Genomic DNA, 21,149 nt, shown 5'->3' on the forward strand with positions numbered 1-21,149 from the left:
ATCAAGATCATGTGAATCTTTCCACTTTTAAAAACAAAATGCAGGCCAACATGTGCAGCCACTAGTTTGCAACCTCTGCTCCTCACTGACCAAGCCCTATCTTGTCCTGTTGTACCCTCAGCATCTAAAAATTCCCAGTAGAAAGCAAGTAGTCAATGTGCTTCTGGCACAATGGCCAGGTGAAGCTCATCCAAGGGCAATGGGTCTGGAATCACCATATGTGGAACAGCTGATGCAACTGGGGAGGATTTTTAGCCTTGGAAACGACTAATGAGAGGCATAACAGTTGTTGCAAATAAGAAAATCCTCATAAAGCTAGGGCACATGGTTTGGCCAACACTATAAAGAGGGGAGGGATGGGCCAGCCCTGGTAGCCTAGTGGTTAAGTTGGGTGTGCTCTGCTTCAGCAGCCCAGGTTTGGCTGCCAGGCACGGACCTACACCACTCATCTGTCAGTGGCCATGCTGTGGCAGTGGCTCACATACAAAAAGAGGAAGATTGGCAGCGGATGTTAGCTCAGGGTGAATCTTCTTCAGCAAAAAAATAATAATAAAAAAATATATAGGGGGGAGGGAGGAGATGAAGGCCATTTTTAGGTAAAATACACATTTGACAACTGACCTTGGTCCCGACTACTGCTGTCCATGCCTCTACACTCCCCCCATTTCTTTACTTGTCCAGCCCCTAAACACATTTGGCTTTCATACTTGGTAAAGAGAATTCAGGCTTTGCCTAAATTTGAGTCTTGAATATCCAACCTATTACCTCAGAATCTTACCCAACTCAGGGTTTTTCAAAGGATTAAAATGAAACAGATTACATAATAAAAGTGCTTGGCACAACATTTGGCAAAGGGTTCAAGAAACATTCACCATTATTATGGAGGTTTAGAAGTTTTCTATAAAACACTAGAATATACAATTACTGTTAATGCATAGTTACAGGGAAACTGATTTTGGCTTAATAAATAATACTTCTGTAACAATGCCAACTGGAATGAGAATATGAGCCTGAAAGTTCAAATAGAACAGCAAGTGCTGTTCCTCATCTGAGAGGATATTTCTGCTCCAGGAACCTGACTTTTACGGTCTCTGCTCTTAGGACCCTATGACTACATGCACAAACATGGAAAACTATACTTATAATGTATATTAAAAAGAATGTGGCTAATCTCCATGGATATGGAAAGATACACAAAATAGAATAAGTGGAAAAAAAGAAATTTTAGAACTATAGAATGGGAGCCTGAGTTTTTAAAAGAAGAATATATATGTTTATGTGCTTAGAACATTTCTGGCAGAGTATACAAGCAACTTAATTAGATAATGTTGGACTGGGCTGGGGGAACAAATGTTTACTCCTCCCCACCAAGTGCTTACTTTTGACTTTACACCCTTCTGTTCCATTTTGATTTTTTTTCTCTTACCAGCCACATCATTACTCTTATAAAAACAACCAAATAATTTGGCCAAAACCTTCTGGTCTGAGCTTTGCTTTGCAAACACTGCCCAGGATAAAGCCTTATATTATTTCCCCACATCTTCACTGTCAAGGCCCAAGAACTTTAATTAGACTACTGGAATCCCCAGCCTACCCTCCCATTACCAAATGTACCCTAACCTGGGAGGCTGCTTCATGTCACCCTCTTTTTCGTTCTTCCTTTCTTGAGTCCTAGTTTTTTTCCCATGTGCACTCACTCCATAGGTCCCCAGGGCTCTGAGATATTGTCCCAACACTGACTCCTAAATTTCTATCTCCAGCCTAGACTCTCTTCCTGAATTCCAAACCTGCACACTGTAATTGCCTACTCAACATCTCCACTTGGATGACAAGCAGATATCTAAAATTTAACAAACCCAAAGTTGAACTATCTTCCCAATAAACTTGCTACTCACAGCCCTCCAAATCTCCAAAGCCATCCCTCTTGATGGCACGTGGAGGCTTCCAGTCACCCATGTCCATAACCTCAGAGTAAAAGAATGACTGGAAAGCAGTCTGACCCACAATGCCAGTTATCTAAAAATTAAGGCAGTCTTGGGTATTGCAATCAAAGATATCATATAGTCATTAAAACATTTTCTGAAATATGTTTAAAGTAAACTCATTTTAAGTCTAGGATTTAGATTTTGACATTTTAATTTCTTTTGACTATAAGCCACTTTTTGCAAGCTAGGAAACAGAATCAAACTAAGGCAGTCTAGTCCTCTAGGGATCCAGGCCAAGTCTTGAGATCTTCAGCAGCATGACATCATAATACAAGGTGCTAACAATGGGGTTATAAAGTCTAAAAGCCACTTATCTACATTTTTCCTTAGGAAACAGCCAAAAGTCCAGTCCTTAAAGGCATGATATACAGTACATCTTGATCTACAAAGGACAGAATGACCTTAATTATATGCTGGCCAACCTACTGGTGAACCAGATCAGAGCTGGCCAAAGATTGGTGAAAAGAGAAAATGTTTACATTTTGAAAACTGCTCTGAGGTTTAAAAAATTCCTGGTTGCTGGTTAATAAGCAAGCAAGTAAAAAACATTACAGATGCACCCACACTGATATTTGACTTTGCCAAGGTCTTCCACTAGAACACGAAGTTAGAGATGAGTAGAGGGGATAACTTAGATATTTTCAAAATAAATTACTTAGTAATAAGAAATTTAACACACCATATTCTTCCATTTGTCACAAGAGCAAACTGATGATGAGAACTATTTAAATAAATGCTCAATTCTAAAAAGGGTGGTGGCAGCAACACTTTCCACTATAGAGTACCCTCCTGCTTTCCTGTACAATTACCACTGCCATTCTTGCATGATACACATTCATGTGGAAAAACTTGTCACAAGCTTTTTCCAGGGCCAGGAGATGAAAAGTAGAGCATGTCCTAATCAGCTATTTGTAACCTCAGTTAACATCTTTAGGGTGGACCCATAAAATCTGGCCATTGTTTTGTTAAACATCTGCAAACTGCAGAATTCCTTAGCCCTTAGTCATAGTTTCTGCTCAATGTCTTGAAGCTGGGCTCAGTCCCATCTGTGACTCTTCTCCTCAGGGCTGATGTGGGTGCTAGTCATCAAAGTCTGGAATGTCATCGTAGGAGTAACCCCGGTAGCCTTTGTATGCATAGAAGGCGATGCGCAGGTGGTAAAATCCTGGCAGGAACATCAAGATGCCAATGATCAGGAAGGGAACGGCCTGGTTTGCCTCCTGGTGGCAGAAGGAGGCAAACGCATTAGCACCACACAAGTTACAAATTTTAAAATAAAATAAAGCCATGGGTCCCAATTCATAGATCAGTATCTTAATTTTCAGAGCATTTTCTTCAGGTAGTACACTACCAAGGGAAAAGGTTTACATCTCTTTTCCTCCTGATTATCAATTGTAAAAAAACTGCAAAGTACTAAAAATTATAGAGAAAATAAATTATCCATGTTCATCCATAGATATTTTAGCTTATTTCCTTCTGCTCCCTCTTTAAAGTTTTTAGTTGGGAACACATCATACTCTGACTTGTTTTTGCCTCTTATTAGAACAAGCACTTGCCAAATTATTATTAAAAGCTCTTCATTGGGGGGTGAGGGGTGGACGAAACGGGTGAAGGTGGTCAAAAGGTACAAACTTCCAGTTATAATATAAATAAGACCTGGGTACATAATGTACAGCATGGTGACTATAGTTAATAATACTGTATCGTATATTTGAAAGTTGCTGAGAGAGTAGATCTTAAAAGTTCTCATCACAAGAAAAAAAAATTTATGTGTGGTGATGGATGTTAACTAGACTTACTGGGGTGATCATTTCCCAATATATACATATATTGAATTATTATACTGAACATCTGAAACTAATATAATGTTATATGTCAACTAATTGTGTGTAATATTCCACTGTAATGGATGTACCACAATTTTACTTAACCACTTCCCTAGACTCTTGGATAATTTGGTTGTCTCATTTTTTTGTCATTGTACAGAATACCATAATAAACTTAAGTGTTTTTCTTGGCCTTTCAGATTAATTCCTTACTGTATATTCCCACAAGTACAATTCACACGTCAAAAAGAGAGGAATGGTGTTTAGTCTCTTCATCAGTAGGGCTTCAACTTTTGGGAGAGTTCCATGAGGACAGAGACTTTGTTTAGCCCTGTATCCCCAGCGGTGCCCAACATATCGTAGACGCTCAATAAACGTGCTGAATGAATGGATTCACCTTTATAAAATTACTTTGTCTTGTTTTTTTAGGTGCAGTCTTAAATGTTTATACAGTTAAATTTGTCCTCCTTTTCCTCAATGATTTTTCCATTGTTTTTAAGCTTAGGAAGATTTTCCTCATTCTAAAGATTTACACACAATCTAAAAGTCTCCTTTTGGGGCTGGCCCCGGGACTTAGCGGTTAAGTGTGTGCACTCCGCTACTGGTGGCCCGGGGTTCAGACCCTGGGCACGCACCAACACACCACTTGTCCGGCCATGCTGAGGCGGCATCCCACATACAGCAACTAGGATGTGCAACTATGGCATACAACTATCTACTGGGGCTTTGGGGAAAAAAAAAAAAAAAGGAGGAGGATTGGCGATAGATGTTAGCTCAGGGCCAGTCTTCCTCAGCAAAAAGAGGAGGATTAGCACGGATGTTAGCTCAGGGCTGATCTTCCTCACAAAAAAAATAAAAATAAAAATCTCCTTTTACAGGGCTATTTACACAATGTATATTGACAAGTTAACTAATTAATATCATTTTGGCTGCTTCATTCACATATAGGAGTATTTACTTCATACAGCTATAGTGAAAATTAAATGAGGTAATACATGTAAAGCAAATGGCCCCAGCTGGCACACACTAACTCAATAAACACAAGCTTAAAACCAAGGGAAGAGAACTTGAAAGGGCTCCCTCAGGCCAAAGATGGACTTTGTGAATGTCAAAAAGAATAAAGTCTACAACTTCACAGTTGACATACTTGGTGCTATTTCTGTTATCATATTTTACATTTTCTACCTTTCTGTTTCTTTTGTTGTTTGCAGGATTTTGAATGTACATCCCTAATGGGATATATCCTAAGGATTAAAAGAACTGCAAAGAAAATTTATACTGCATTCAGACTTCTTATACTTAGCATTAAGACTGCTACTATTATTTTGAAGCTATTATATGTATAATTTAGAATAAGGCAATTAAGTATATCAATATCATTAGGATAGACATACATAATATAAAATCAAAGAAATGAAGCTCAAACTCTAATCTTAAATTTGCATGGGAAATATCTATATATTATTATATCTATGTATATTACATAAATGTTATTTTCCCTTGTTTTCTATTTTTTTTTTTAAAGATTTTATTTATTCAGTTTTTTCCCCCCAAAGCCCCAGTAGATAGTTGTACGTCATAGGTTCACATCCTTCTAGTTGCTGTACGTGGGACTCGGCCTCGCGTTGGACGGAGAAGTGGTGCCTCGGGGCGCTCCCGGGATCCGAACCCGGGCCGCCAGCATCAGAGCGCGCGCACTTAACCGCTAAGCCACGGGGCCGGCCCCCCTTGTTTTCTAAAAGATATCTATTTCCTGATTCTGTCACTGAAAAGGCCTAGAAACAATGAAAACCAATAGCAATGAGCAACACTAATGCCCAGTTTGTGGTCTCTAAATCTAACCCCCATAAAGAAATCAGGGCTCTTTAGAGAAATGGCTGTTTACAAGTTGGGGTGGGGGAAGGCAAGAAATGTATAGATGCGCTGGGATAACTTGTGCCAGAAAGCTATCAAAAGCTACTGGGGTCAGGTTTAAAAGACACAGGAGTAACTTGAAGGGGCTCCTACTGAGCAAATATAGGACAATTTATATGTTAAAGACTGCAACTGATTGAAACACAAACATACTTAAAAATGATGAATTTATAATGATACTAACAACTCTTTGGTCGCCTTTTGGGGTCGCTAGGTGTATTTTTACAGAAGTTGATCAATAAAGAGAAATAGTCAAACATTTTTTTCTACCTTCACTATACACATTGTATTTCAGGGTAACCAAACAGCAGATTTGAGAAAGTTCTTTATAGAAGAATTTCAGCTGATAAATGCAGAAAATGACAGAACTGGATTACCATTAGTGCAGAGTAATGGTGAAATTTATAATAAATGAATTAGGCTGAAGACACTTGAACCCAGTAATCAATCTTGAAATGAACTAAAAATTAGGATAACCATTATGTGCCTCCTAAAGTAATGCTATAGCAATGGTTCTCAAAATGTGATCCTTGGACCAGTGGCATTACCTGGGAACTTGTTAGAAAGGAAAATGCTTGTGCCCTGCCACAGATCTACAGAATTAGAATGTCTGGTAGTGGGGCCAAGGAATCTTTGTGTTAACAAGTCTGCCAGGTGATTCCGACTGACACTGAAGTTTGAGAACCAACGTGCTATAGCAAATATACAGCACCTCCTATGAAATACTCTTTCTAAAACAAAACTAAATTAAATCTGAATCTAAGCAAGTCCCTAAATCTAACAGTATGCAAGAAATAATACGCAAGAGAAAAATAAGGTAAATGATATTAAGAAAGCACCCCTAGATTTACGTAAAAACTGTTAGAGATGTATACTGAAGATGTATACTTAAAAATTTACCAGCAAAATGTAAATCTGGTATTTGCTTTAATATACAGAAAAAAAAGTTGGGGGGATAGATGAAACAAAATGTCTGTAACTGTTGATGCTGGGTGGTGGTCACATGGGGGATCGTTATATTATTCCATCTACTTCTGTTTTGTTTGATATGTCTGTAATAAAAAGTGAAAAAAAAAACCAAAAAACAAAACAAAATCTATTGGTGATTTTCTTAATTAACATCTTTATCCTTATTTATCAAGTAGTCTTTTACAAACCACATAAGGTGAAATGATACTTATTGCATGTGGATCTCACCTCCGCTCTCCATTTGTATAACATCATTAGTAGATGCCTTATTATACCCCTGGGATTAATACTGCTGCAACGAAAGTTAACTGAAGGCACAGTCCTCAACTTAGGTGTTCAAATTGAGACTGCACCAAGTAAGCATCTGGTGGCCATATAACAGTTTTAAATAGCTAAGGACCTAAGGCAAATCAGATACACTTCTTAAAAGCCATATGCAGCCATTTTATTGTGACAGTGCTACTATTCCCAATTCCAATGATAATTCTCAGTTTTAGCTCTTGGCTGTGTTCCTTCTGCAGAGCAATATGATCACCATACCCTTGCCTGGTGTGTGCTGAAGAACAGACATGAATTATGGTCAATATTAATTCAGTACAACTTAGACACTGTGTGTAAGCATCTGTATATAGCCCAAGAGAAAACCACCAGACACCACTAAGGCATCATATGGAAGCTCAACAGGAACTCCAACCAAACCCAACATTAAGAAGGATCTGATTCATAAGTCTAAAGTCCTGAATTGGTCAGTGGCCCAGACCTATACAAGCCTCAGTGCTTCTCCCCAAACACTGACTAGTATGTCTGCGGCACTGCAAAGCTACAATAACAGCATTCTATCCCAGTTACAGCCTTTGCTGTTTCAAACTATGACAGTAGGAAAATCGCCCAACATCTCAGAGGGAAAATTTGCCTATCTGCCACCATCCACCTCATAGGAATTGTGGGAGAAGTCTGCTTTTGCTCAAGAGAAGAAACACGTTTTGTTATCAGAGGAAAAAATCTAAAAGAAAACCTTTTTCTTTCTGCTGGAATCTGCTGTACTAGATAGAAATATAAAACAACAGAGCTCTGGCTCACATTTTAAAGATCTCATGGCACATTCCCACAAACCCTTCAGCTTACCCCTTTGCTGATATAGCCCGCCAGCAGGAGGGAGCCTATGATAATAAGAAAGGCGCCAAACAAAAACAGCACTGTAGCAAGCGCAATGGCCTTATATGGGATCTTAGGAGGGCTTTTCTTAAACTGGAAGAGAAACAAACAAAAAAAATACAAGGAAGAGCATTATGAAAATACCAGGGCTCAGACACTTTACAGCAGGGAGGGGAACAAGAACCAATCTAAATGCTTTGTGTCTCTTGAAGTAAGTCCCACCACCCAGTGCAGCTCTGGGAGAGGAAAGGGACAGGCAGAGATGAAGCTCTAGTTACTGCTCAAAGGAGTCCCAGCAAAACGTTATTCTTTCTAGTTCTAGCCTCATTCCACGGATCATTCATTGTACCATAAAAAACTATTTTCTTATACAAACAAAAAATACTTTATGGTCATTCATTGATTAGACATGTGTTTATTAAGTGCTTGGCACATGGAAGGCTGTACTAATCTATAGGGATTCAAGAGTGAACATCATGCTCTGGAGAAGTAAAGAAAATAAGTAATTTCTGGCATTCAAAGTCAAGTCAGCACATAGTCAAAGGTTTTAGAAACAGCTTTTTCTAAAGCATTAGTTGCCTGCCCCATGGAGCAAGTAACCTGCCTTATCAACAAGTTCAATTCAAGATTAAGATTCAGAGACAAACTTTCTAAGGTTTGGCTCATGGTTGTATCTGACCTAACTGGCTGGAAGCTTCCCAGACGTACTTTTAAAAAAATCTCTCTCCTTCAAGTGCGGGTCCAAAAACTAGAAAAAATAATTGATTTGTTTATTTTCAAAAGGATGGGTTCCTGCTACTCCCTCCTTGGCCCTGGTTCCACCTAAAATATTCTATTCTAAGGAGAAGTGGGCAAAAGGAGATGTTACATGATTAAATATTTTATAAACAATGATCAGAGTAGGATACAAGATAAATATTCTCTGTTTTACTCACTGTTTGCCACAAAAAATACCTTTAATAAATTGGATCTCATGACAGCAGGAAAGAAGGAAGATTCCCACAATCTGCTGGCTTTAGAAGTTAGTTTCTCCCTTAAAAGATGAACTGGCTTTGACTAAAGTGTAAACAAACCAATGACACAGTCTTTAAAAAAATTCTACTTAATAAAACACAATATGATTATTTTCCAGATAAACTAAATAAAATTTGCAACTACTGGCCTCTGGTGTTACAAATAAAAAATCTTAGAAATGGACATTTATATTGGCTTGAAACTGCTCTGCCAAGGTCCCTCCTTCTGCAGGCTATGGCTGAAAGGGTCTCAGAGGTTGTTTCCCCTCCTGCTGCTTACTCTAATCCCCAGGGACAGTTAGCAAAACCTCGACCTGGAAGCTCTTCCTGCTAACTCAGCAGAAACAGTGCCAGCGAGTCTCATCAGCACCCTTCCGCATTTACCTGAAGGTCAATGTAGCCATCGTCTGTGCTGGAAAGCCTTGAGTATTTCACTTTACTACTGGGGATTCCAGTAGCCAGGTTGGTACGAGACGGCATCATAACACGCTGACACAGCTACAGTCCGAAAACAAAAAGAAACCCTGTTATTGTCTGCAAGTGACAACAGTGTGTTATATATATCAGCGTTCTGGGTTGCAATGTCATACCAGCAACTGGCAATTTAGGCTCCGCTGCTCTTAGAATGTTTTATTCCTTTGACAAAATGAAAACACTCTCATTATGTATCTACTCTAGTTGTCCTGGTAGAATGAGAGTCACGACATTTGCCAAGAACCAGATCTGATGTCTATCCTGCCACTAACATTCCCCTCCCTCCTAATTTTTCCCAAGTCACACAGAGAGTAGGTAGGAAGAGTGGTAACTTAAATCCAAGTCCACCTGACACCAAAGTCCATATTTTCAACCATTCTGCTATAGTATTGCCTGTCCCCTGTCCCTGCTTCAGGAAAAATCAAGAGGAGCATATACTCAAACGATTCTCTCATTCGCCAGGGAAAGGGTGGAGGGGGGGGGGGGAATACACTCACATCAGCATTTGCCTCTTTCCCCCTGATGGATATCATCCTTTTAATGCAGAGGATCTGTAAAGCTTCCTCTTGTAAATTTGTTTTTTTTTTAAATTTATTTATTTTTTCCCCCAAAGCCCCAGTAGATAATTGTATGTCATGGTTGCACATCCTTCTAGTTGCTGTATGTGGGACACGGCCTCAGCATGGCCCAGAGTGCGCGCCTGGGATCCGAACCCGGGCCGCCAGCAGCAGAGCGCGCGCACTCAACCGCTAAGCCACGGGGCCGACCCACCTCTTGTAAATTTGGATAAGCTACTGGCTCTGGCTATCAGTACTGTACCAGTGCCTCCTGATTTGCCTGTCTCTCTGCCCTACTCCAAGCAGTGAAAGTAGTGATTTCATTTCCCAGATTACTTCTTTCGTTGCATTAAAAAAAAAACTGAATAAATATCTGGTGTTTGTTCAAAATAGTCAAAGCTGACTTCAGTAATGAAATCACGGTTATTTTGTCACCATTTTAAGAGACAGTAAATAAGAGTTAAAAATGACATTTAAATCAAAAAACATTTGTAATTTGTGCACTTTTCCTTTATAAAATCAGTTATATTTATAAAACGGGTAAATCTATTTTAATCGTTGAGCTATTTGATTTCTAAAAATGAAACATCTTTAGAAAAAAAATTATTTCAATAAAAGAAACAAAAATTCACATAAAGACTGGCCTTCCTCTAGTATGACACTTTGCAAATAATCATTATTATAACAATGGCAGGTAATAATTATCTAGCGGTGGTTAGGTGCCAGGTACTGTTCCAAGTGCTTTATATATATATTTAATCCCGAATATTAATGAGCTGTTTTAAGTGGCCTGCAGTCAACCTAAAATAACTACCATTATGAAGGAACTGGCGCTAGTCAGTTCCCTTTTTAGTAATGACATACTGGGGCAGAAATCAAGTACTGAAAAAATAAGAGTATGCGTCAAATACTAAGTTTTTAAGTGTCGCGATCCAAATTACACGATAATCTAAATTTAATTCTATAAAACTTCAAGTCCAAACTACAAATATGTGGGGGTTTTGGGGGCATTTAACCATCTCTAATTTGTATCAGTCTTTTTTTTAGTTTTACGTACTCTACCTTTAACTATTCATACACCCGCACCACACATAAAAAAGCGCAGGGCGTGAGGGAGAAAAGAATGCGTATTGATGGCAAAAAGTAAGAATTCTAAAAGAGGGGAAAGGAAAAATGTATGTCGATGTTATCAAAGTACCAATCCAATTTCCCAAAAGGCTTTTTTACAGCTCCAACGGAACCCCCAAGTTCCCTCAGCACCCAAATGTTGCAAGAATTTTAAAAGCACCAGCAAAGCACTGAGCACAGTGCCCGGCACTACGCGCCTGCACACACACTACTCTCTGCAGGCCTCGCTCGGAAGAGGAATAAGAAGCGACGCGAATTTAGACGAAAAACAAACAAAACCGGTTTCTGGAAAGAGACCACCATGCCCTGGGCGGGCGAACGCTCCACATCAAGAATCCGGCGCTTGCTTTCTGCGGGAAGCGTAACCTCAGCCACGCCTTGAGCCTGAGGAGGGCGCTTCTGCTCCCGCCCGCCGCACGCACGCCTTACCGGAGCGCCGCGCCCCGCAGCCCGCACGCCCACAGCTCGCTAACGGTTGGCCGAGGCGTCCGAAGGCTCATCGCACGCCTCACCTAGCCGCCGCCCCGCCCCGACCTGACCGGTGTCGGAAATGGCGCACCGGAAGGCGGCGCGCCGGAAGTGGCGTCACCGGGAGCGACGCCTTCTCGTCCCGCCAGCCGGGGACGTCCCGTTTAACTCCTACGGTAGTGCGGGAGGTGTTGGAATTCTCGGGCGGCGCGGACAGAGGCTGCCTCGTGTGGTTTCGGGAGGCGCCACGGCTTGCGCTTGCTGCCGGTCACCTCTGCAGGGGCGGGCGGGTCCCTAGGGTGCCTGGCCGCCTGGGTTATAGTCAGGCCCGGGGCAAGCCGGCCACGTTTGTTTCCCTGACCCCCTCGGGCAGTGTAGGGAGCTCAGCGGCGTCCCCCGGGAGGCGGAAGCCGAACCCCTCGGAGCTCCCGGAGGACCGGAGCTGCCAGGTCGCAGATCCATTGCACAGGGCAGTCAGCCCTCTATAGGGGCGCGCCGCGGTCTCTGCCCGTCAGTACCCCACCACTACTCTCTTTAGCAGCCCCACGTTCTTGTGCTTGTTTCCTTCTCCTTATCACCAAGCCTTGCCCAGGTAAGAGGCCCGCCCACAAGGGACATTTTGCTACACGTGAAGCTTTTTAAAATGTCAGATTTATTAAGGTACAATTTAAATACAGTAAAGTACAACTGGATGAGATGTGACAAATGCATACAGTCTTGGAACCATCACCATAGTCTATTTTTATCACCCCCCAAAAGTTCCATCAGGCCCCTTTGCAGCCAGTCTCCTTCCCCCAGGCACACACAAGGTAATGAATAAGTTACCTGCTGGATGCAGGGAGTTCTCAAGTCCAGTAACTAGAACTCAGTCCAGGTACAACAAAATCATTTAATCCACCAAACACAAAATACACTGGGAAAAAGGACTATAATAAAGTAATTCTCAGTATGTAGCATGCCAGTTTGTGTCCCTGTTTTAAACAGTCTATTTCACAACTGCTGGGCCTTGCACTTTCTTGGTTGAATCCAACATCCATGCCTCAAACAAGGCTACTTATACTGGAGAAGTTATTTTTGCATTAACATACTCCTTGGGCCCTATCAGATCTACTAAAACTTCCAAGGTTCTTGTAAAAGGTTCCCTAGGCTAAAGAAACACTGCCCTGTAACAATGCTAGTCATAAAACCCACACAACTTTGAGTACATTAAGCTGCTGAAAAGGGTTAGTTTTTGCTAACAAACATGACAGAATAATGAAATACATAACGATTTGTTCTACTCTCCTCTGTTCATTTCTTGACCTCAAATTAGAATACCAAAATAAGTTTGGCAAATGAATCCCCCAAAATACCTCATCACCTACTGTATTTGGAATACTTTTAATTATTATGTCTAACATATTTATATCAGGCTGCTCTAGACTGAAAAAAATAAACACATTTACATTCCAGGGTAGCTTTAGCTGTGAATTCCCTAGGATACTTGCAACAGTCGTTGTCTAAATGAAGGCACTGTCCTGTGATGTTTAAAATTCAAATAACTTTTATTTAAATTGAAAACAATTCTTAAAACTGCATTTAGAGTCACAACCCTTTTGTTATAAAAATCACAAGGAGTATTTCTAGGTAAGGCAGAAGTCTTTCTAGGTTAACAAGACCAGATTTGACTTTGGACTTTATTCTTTAAAAAACTGTAGAGAATGGAGAAAAAAATAGGTTATATACAGAAAACATTATCTACATATGTACTCAGAGGTACAAATTTGGTGACAGAAGACACTTAAGTACATGGTGGCATCTCAGAAGCAGTTCTCCAAGAGCTTAGTTTTATTTTCTTATCTTTTAAGAATGCCTAAGATGCATCTTCATCTTCAATCTTGGGAGCCAAGTAGTACTTTAAATGTCCCATATCAGCAATTTTATACTCTACAACTGAAAGAAGACAAAAACATAGTTCATTAATGAGAAGTACCACATATACTACCTACAAAACAAGATTCAACAAATTTATCTTACCAAGGGGTACATCTGCAGACATACTGAGTGTTACTGTAGGAGAGAGTGGAGTGGCTTTTGTGAAGAAGTTCAGGTACCTCAGTGCAAAAGTTAGCTGAACTGGCTCATTCATTTCTATGGTAACCTAAGGGAGAAAACAAGATTCATCATATTGAAAAATGTCAAGCAAGTTGCAACCCATTAGTTTATGATATATATTTAAAAACAAATTAAAAAAAACCCTTTATTGGTTACTTTGGAGGATGCTCTGAAACTAATTTTTAAGATAGGTAAATAAAGCAAAAATAAATAAATAAATCAAGTATTTAGCCTGCCTTTCCTATAGGTAACCAAATTATGTGATGAGAGCTTCTTTTTATGGAAATATTTTCTAATAAATAAATCAACTAATAAATGAAGAAAGAATTAAATATATTAATATATTACAACTCTGCAAACCCTAATGACTTAATGAATGTAGACAATGCTTACTATGGCTGCTAAAATCACAAAAAGATATCCAGATACTTCATGCCTTCTACTGGAGGTACATACCACTGTCTATCAAGTGTTCTTGCTCTCCCACCCCCAAACAGAACACCCTGAATATCATCAAGCCTCTAAAGCTATGGCTACCAGTTTATAGGAAATACGAGGTAGAGGAACATATTAATTGACACAAGGGTACAATCGGCAAAATCCAGACTCTGGCAAACTCGATGACAAATGACCTAGTTTCTTCAACAAATAAAACTGTAATAGACAAGGGAAAAAAGAAATTGGAGAGAACCAATGGAATGAAAAAAATTTAAGGGGCATACCAACCAACTGCAATGTACGGACCTTATTAAAATTTTGATTCCAACTGTTCTGAAATAACTAAGGAAATAGGAACACTGATAAATTCCTTAATATTGAATAATTTCCTTAGATGTGTAAAGTTTAATGTTTATACTTGACATAATATTAAAATATTTATGGAAGAACTAATATTTGAGATTTAAAAACGAAGTTGGCAGGGGAGTGAAATGTAATTTAGGAGACAAAAGTCACAATTAGCCTCTGGGCTTTTGTTATTAATATTTTTTTAAAACATCTTTATTTAAATGGAGTTTTACCTTCATTTAAACTGAGGGTTGGGGGCCGACCCCGTGGCTTAGCGGTTAAGCGCACGTGCTCCGCTACTGGCGGCCTGGGTTCGGATCCCTGGCGCGCACGGATGCACCACTTGTCCGGCCATGCTGAGGCGGCGTCCCACATACAGCAACTAGAAGGATGTGCAACTATGACATACAACTATCTACTGGGGCTTTGGGGAGAAAAAGGGAAAAAAAGGAGAATTGGCAATGGATGTTAGCTCAGGGCCGGTCTTCCTCAGCAAAAAGAGGAGGATTGGCATAGATGTTAGCTCAGGGCTGATTTTCCTCACAAAAAAATAAATAAATAAATAAAATAAACTGAGGGTTGACTACTCATGCAAGGGACAAGAAAATAATATCTAATATTTACTATAGACTTACAATATGCCAGATGCTGTGTTAAGCACTTTGAATGTTACCATATTTAATCCTGATAATCCTGTGAGGATAGGACCTTTAATTGTCCTTGATTTACAGAGAGTTAACTGATGTTCATAGGCTGGCAAGTATAAGTTTTATTTTAGTACAGTTACCAAATACTAGTTTATAAATACTCCAAGGATCTAAAAAAAGGACTTGATTACAGGAAAACTCTAATTTAAGGATATTTAGGAATTAGCATGTGCTTTATTTTTTTGGTTAAATGAGGGTTCTCTAGGCCCCCTTTTGGGCCTACCACAAAGAAAGTTAGTATGAGGATTACATACCCCATAACAGCTAGATTATTACCCTGAACAAGATCCTTCTGGTGAACGGCTGTCCTATGCTCAATTATTTGCTAAAAGCAGAGTAAATACCTCCAGAAAGCTAAAGGTTAGAGACACCTAGTTTCCCAATCCTGTCCATAGAGTATGTGTGGGTTTGACACACAAACCCATTGTTCTGTGGTTTATAAAGAAAGCACTGACTTTGCATTCCCTTCTCACAAATTATAAATTAAACGGCACTTATAAATCACCTGCAGATTTCAACACTATCTTTTAGTTCTCACAAATTAGTTACTCAGAAATGCAGTTGTCTATTTTTCTTTAGAGTTTTCTTTAATTTTAGCAATTACACCTTGTTCTAGACTGAATGTTTGTGTCCTCCCCCCAAATTCATGTTAACATAGAATCTCCAGTGTCACGGTATTTAGAGATGAGACCTTTGGGAGGTACTTAGGGTCATGAGGGTGGAGCCCTTACAAATGGGATTAGTACCCTTATAAAAGAGACCCCAGAGAGCTCCCTTGCCCCTTCCACCAGTGAGAAGGCTGCCATCTGTGGACCAAGAAGCAGGTCCTCATCAGACATAGAATCTGCCAGCTTCCCAGCCTCCAGGACTGTGAGAAATAAATTCCCATTGTTTATAAGCCACCAGTCTATGGTATTTTGTCATAGCAGCACAGACTAAGACATAACCTAATGTTAAGCCATGTTACAATTCTCTTCAAAGTATTTTCTGTTTACTTAAAAACTACTTACAGCTTCCTCCTCTTTATCAACATTACTTGTTTGTGACAACTTAATATTTCCATTTCCAAGTTCTCCACTTGCAGAAAATTTCACTCCATCTTTTGCACAGGAAATTACAACAGCATCTCCAATATGACTGAGATCTCGGCATATACGTGCAAATTCGCCAGAAGGCATCTTCACTACACAGCTATACTCTTGTTCCTATAGAACAAAAAAAAGTTGCTGGAAATTAAAGATTTGTCACCCTCACTTTCTGAAGAATCAGCATCTAAACAAGAACTCAGGGGGCCAGCCCGGTGGCTGAGTGATTCCAGTTCGGCACGCTCGGCTTCAGCAGCCCAGTTTTGTGGGTTCGGATTCGGAGCATGGACCTATACCACTTGTCAGCCGTGCTGTGGCAGGTGACCCACATATAAAAAATGGAGAAAGAATGGCACAGATGTTAGCTCAGGGCTAATCTTCCTCAAGCAAAAAAAGAGGAGGATTGGCAGCGGATGTTAGCTCAGGGTGAGTCTTCCTCAGCAAAAAACTCAAAAACAAACAAACCAAGAACTCAGAATTTAAGATTTTCTAATTTTGAAATATCACTCATTGTGCAATTCCCTAACACACTCTAACCACTCAAAAAATAAATGCAGATATAAATACGTATGTTATAAGAAAACAAATAAGAAGTTAAACCTTTGACACTAAATGCACTGTCCAGGGAACTAGAGCCTCCCTGTAATAACCCTCCAGGGCTAAATCAAGAGGACATTAGAGAACGGCATACAAACTGCAAACAATGATGGTGCAAGCAGGCCTACCTGCCTCCCAAAACAAAACAAGAGAATATGATATTAAATATTTTATTTATTTTTTGTGAGGAAGATCATCCGTGAGCTAACGTCTATCACCAATCCTCCTCTTTTTTGCTGAGGAAGATTGGCCCTGGGCTAACATCCATGCCCATCTTCCTCTACTTTATATGGGACGCTGCCACAGCATGGCTTGACAAGCGGTGCGTCAGTGCGTGCCTGGGATCCGAACCCTGGGCTGCCGCGGCGGAGCACTCGCACTTAACTGCTATGCCACCGAGCCGGCCCACTGATATTAGGTATTTTAAACATCCCAACACCTCTTCTCTCCTTTGACATTGATAAACCTAGTCTTAATAAAAACCAAGCATTCTAAGGGGAAAAAAACATGCATGGAGGTTAATGCAAATATGCACACTTGGCAGCAACGAATTCAACAAATGATCCATTTTAGAGTACTGTAGTATAATAAAATGACAAATGTGTCAGTCTAAATACTAAAACCCCACTTTGGAACATGCATCAGCAGATATATAGAAAAAGTTCTATTAGGAAGTAGGCTTTAAAATTATTATATTAACATGTGTAACTATCATGGCTATGTACAGTACACTCATCAGAAACTTTGAGGGGCTGGCCCCGTGGCCTAGTGGTTAAGTTTGGCATGCTCCGGGGGCCGGCCCCGTGGCTTGGTGGTTAAGTGAGCGCGCTCCACTGCTGGCGACCCGGGTTCGGATCCCGGGCTCGCACCGACGCGCTGCTTCTCCGGCCATGCTGAGGCCGCGTCCCACATACAGCAACTAGAAGGATGTGCAGCTATGACACACAACTATCTACTGGGGCTTTGGGGGGAAAAAATAAATAAATAAAATCTTTAAAAAAAAAAAAAAAAGTTTGGCATGCTCCACTTCAGTGGCTGGGGTTTGTGGGTTCAGATCCCGGGCATGGAGCTACACCACTGTCAGCCATGCGGTGGCGGCAACCCACATACAAAATAGAGGAAGATCAGCACAGATGTTAGCTCAGCTACCAACTTCCTCAAGCCAAAAAAAAAAGAGGAAGACTGGAAGATTGGAAACAGATGTTACCTGAGGGCAAATCTTCCTCAGGAAGGAAAAAAAAAAAAAAAACTTCGATACTCACTGGAATTCCAAGTTGTTCAACATCTAAATCCATCAACTTCATTTCATAGTCTGAAACCTTTTCTTGATCTACCAAAAGAAAGCAAATGTTGAAGAAAAGCATGTAAGTTTATAACTATAATGTAAATTTTACAAGCATCATAAACATCATCTTAAATTTCTCACAGCTTTGAGAAATACTGACACATTTTAATTTTCTCTAGCATAACTCAGTAGAAGAGTATGACTTACTTGGAGCTTCAAATACTAGTGCCAAGGTGTCTGCATTATCTTCAGCCCTTAGGGTAATGATGTCTTCATTGCCAGCACATTTTAGTATTTTGGACATACTAGAACGTAGAAGACACAGGGTTTAAAATCGACACCATCTTCTCAAGATCATTAAATTTCTAAGCAATTAAAACAAGGAATTACCATTTTTACCCATTAGGCTGTCTGATGAATTGGAGAGTGAGGTAAATGTACTGCAGGAGGATGTAGAAACCGTTCCAGCCCTTTTGAAATGCAATTTGGCAGTATTTGCACTTAAACTAAAAAGCCCACACCGTACCACCAGCAGTTTCATTTCTGGATATAAATAAAAGAGCAGTATTTTCTGAATTGCAAATCTCTTTTAGTGGGTGAAGTAAATTATTGGGCCGCGATGACCATTATAAACGATCTAATACACCTATTAAAACACACTGCATGTAGCATGGGTAAATATTTCTCATAAGCTTTTTACAACTTAAACATGTGTATGTGCTAGACAGTGACCAAAAATTGAAAGCCACTGCCCTGGAGAAATCGTTCCTCAAATCCAAGACCTTGGGTGCTCACTGCAACTTTGTAATAATAAGACACCAGCAACAACCTATTGTCCCTAAGTAAGGAGACAGGCCTAGAGATCGTTATAAAGCGGTTAAAGTCAGCCGGGACCAAGGTTTCTCATCCAAGGCCCCCGGCACCCAATGACCAAAGAGCTCTGGAACAGTCTTTTCCTGGCACCGCAGAGAAGCCCGTCATTTTCCCGCCACCACCGCTTTGTGACTTTGGCGCGGAAAGAGCCGGTTCGCGCGGCCGCCAGCGCGGGCTTTCGGAACCGCGCGCTGCGCTGGGTCCCGCCCCCCAGCACAGCAGCCCAATGACAAAGCACAGATGGCCCACGCCGGCCAATGAGGACCCGGCTCGGAGGCGCTCCCGCCAAGAGCTGGGGTCGCGGGCACCAGGGCCGGCTCCCCGCCGCCCTGCGGCTCACCTGGTGAGGTTCACGCCCATGGCCAGGTTGCGGTCGCAGCGGTACGTGTCGAAGCCCTCCGAGCGCAGGGTGAGCTGCACCAAGGAGACGTGGGACGAGTCCATGCTCTGCAGGTTCACGCCGCTCGAGCTGATGTCCCAGCAGGCCTCGTTGATAAGGTCCTTAAGAGCCTCCAGCACCTTCTTCAGGATGGAGCCCTGGACCAGGCGCGCCTCGAACATGGTGGCGGAGTCACAACGAAGCGGCTACAGTCAAAGGAAAGGAGGAAGGTGTAGCCGGCTTAGGCTTCACAGAATGAAAGCAAGCGAGCGCACGCAGCGGCAAAAGCCCGAGAGCGTGGAGAATCACACGCCTGCCCCGCCTGCGACCGTTTAACACCGCCGCGTCTGCGAACGCGCGCTCTCTTCCCCTGCGCCCCTTGCCGAGGCGTCACCACGCTGCCCGCCCACCGTCTGGGTGGAGAGACTCCAGGGCCAGTCGCGTGTCTCCTCCGCTCAAAGCCCGCCCACCCCGAACATCCATTGGAGGATGAGGGGGTGGAGGTGGGAACCCAGCGCCTCCCCGGGCCAAGAGGCGGGGTCAGGCAGGACTCCCCGCCTTTTTGTCCTGTTCCGGAGTCTGGACGCTGGACAAGTCCGGGCATAGTGAGGGCCAGGCCCGGGCCGGGAGTTGTTGAGCGCCAGCTTTATGGTGCCTCCTCAACCTCCGGCTTTGGGAATAAAGAGTTTCCAGTCACGCAAGTGAAAGTGAAACACAAATCCAGCCTACCGGGAGGAAAACCCGCCTGTAGCCTGAAGAGAACAGCTGCTTTAAATGTGCATTTTATTATTGCTATTATAGAAGTCACGCGCTCCTAAAAGTCCAACGATAAAGAGGTGTACAGTTATGATAAAGTTATCTCAGCTCCCCACCACACACCCCCCCCCAAGCTCATACCATGCAATCGGTGCTTTTATACTGCTTTCTAACCTTTTTTTCTGTACAAATACACATTTTTAAAAACAAAAATGGGTTCATCCTGTTAACACTTCTGCAATGTACTTAATAAAGTATGTTTTATGCCACGTTCATCTGTTTTGTATCAGTATCTTTTTAAAAGATGGCATAATATCCTATGTATGTAACCTAATTTACCGATTTCTTGTAATTACGAACACCTTTGGGCACTTAGGTGATTGTTCTGAGCTCAACTCCTTGAAGTAGTATTGCTGGGTCGAAGATCATACATATTAAATTTTGGTAAGTGTTACTAAATTGACAGCTAAAATATTGCAATTTACGTTCCAGCCAAGACTGTGAGCATACTCATTTCCCCTTATTTTCCTAACTATAGATATTAGCAATCTCATTTTTAAATTTGTGCTCATTTGTGTGAAAATTTCAATTTGCATATTAAAAATTGTTACAGGTTGGACCTCTTTCATGTATTTCTTGACTATTGCATGTTTATACTTTTTCTATTGAACTTTTTCCTATTGATTAAAAGGAGCACTTTATATATTATATTAATCATTTCCATATTATATATATCCCCTTGTTTCTCTTTTGGTTTGATTACAGCATTTCCTTTTAGTAGCGGTTGATATCTTATCTTGGTCTGTAGAATTCTTTAGTTTTTCTACCATATATCTAGGATTTGGTTTTATTTATCCTGTTCAGGGAATTTTGTGTTCCTGAATAAGAAGATTCATGTATTTCATCATGTCTAGAATATTCGCAACCATTATGGCTTCAAATATTGCCTTTCCCCAGTCTTTCCCTCCCTCTGGCATTGCTATTAGATGTGTCTATTTCATTTAATTGAAGATACCTTCAATTGCTGTTGTTTGTTTTTTTGCTACTGAGTTGTATGAGTTCTTTATATGTTTTGGATATTAGCCCCTTATCAGATAT

General features: G+C 41.0%; 2 protein-coding genes across 4 annotated transcripts; both read right to left on the bottom strand.

Moving 5' to 3' along the window:
* Positions 1-2,118: 2,118 nt before the first annotated feature.
* On the bottom strand, positions 2,119-11,571 carry TMEM230 (transmembrane protein 230). 3 transcript variants are annotated; one of them, XM_087445573.1, is made up of 4 exons: positions 11,451-11,571; positions 9,247-9,360; positions 7,820-7,942; positions 2,119-3,205 (listed from the first exon to the last, which is right to left on the bottom strand). In XM_087445573.1, exons 2-4 carry the CDS (start codon positions 9,343-9,345, stop codon positions 3,065-3,067), a joined length of 363 nt encoding a protein of 120 aa, XP_087301699.1. In that variant the 5' UTR covers positions 9,346-9,360; positions 11,451-11,571; the 3' UTR covers positions 2,119-3,064. The 3 variants fall into 3 exon arrangements, with proteins under 3 accessions (XP_087301699.1, XP_087301698.1, XP_087301700.1); XM_087445572.1 differs by lacking the exon at positions 11,451-11,571 and adding an exon at positions 11,301-11,416; XM_087445574.1 differs by lacking the exon at positions 11,451-11,571 and adding an exon at positions 10,956-11,074.
* Positions 11,572-12,122: 551 nt separating this feature from the next.
* Positions 12,123-19,647, bottom strand: PCNA (proliferating cell nuclear antigen). The gene is made up of 6 exons (XM_004433778.3): positions 19,257-19,647; positions 18,251-18,348; positions 18,021-18,088; positions 16,087-16,281; positions 13,506-13,629; positions 12,123-13,421 (listed from the first exon to the last, which is right to left on the bottom strand). The coding sequence occupies exons 1-6, from the start codon at positions 19,475-19,477 to the stop codon at positions 13,342-13,344; spliced, it is 786 nt and encodes a 261-aa protein (XP_004433835.1). The 5' UTR covers positions 19,478-19,647; the 3' UTR covers positions 12,123-13,341.
* Between the last annotated feature and the right edge of the window lie 1,502 nt (positions 19,648-21,149).

The sequence above is a fragment of the Ceratotherium simum genome, chromosome 21, assembly GCF_057802395.1.
Source record: "Ceratotherium simum simum isolate JZ-2026a chromosome 21, ASM5780239v1, whole genome shotgun sequence".
Taxonomy (NCBI): domain Eukaryota; kingdom Metazoa; phylum Chordata; class Mammalia; order Perissodactyla; family Rhinocerotidae; genus Ceratotherium; species Ceratotherium simum.

Excerpts from the sequence above, each read along its gene's own strand:
- TMEM230 (XM_087445572.1), bottom strand. The coding sequence starts at position 11,324 with ATGGTGGTCTCTTTCCAGAAACCG. Across the intron at positions 7,943-9,246 it reads ATGGCTACATTGACCTTCAG|TTTAAGAAAAGCCCTCCTAA; the intron begins GTAAATGCGGAA and ends TTTCTCTTCCAG. Across the intron at positions 3,206-7,819 it reads CGGGCTATATCAGCAAAGGG|GAGGCAAACCAGGCCGTTCC; the intron begins GTAAGCTGAAGG and ends TTCTGCCACCAG.
- PCNA (XM_004433778.3), bottom strand. The coding sequence starts at position 19,477 with ATGTTCGAGGCGCGCCTGGTCCAGGGCTCCATCCTGAAGAAGGTGCTG. Across the intron at positions 18,349-19,256 it reads ATGGGCGTGAACCTCACCAG|TATGTCCAAAATACTAAAAT; the intron begins GTGAGCCGCAGG and ends TCTACGTTCTAG. Across the intron at positions 18,089-18,250 it reads ACTAGTATTTGAAGCTCCAA|ATCAAGAAAAGGTTTCAGAC; the intron begins GTAAGTCATACT and ends TTCTTTTGGTAG.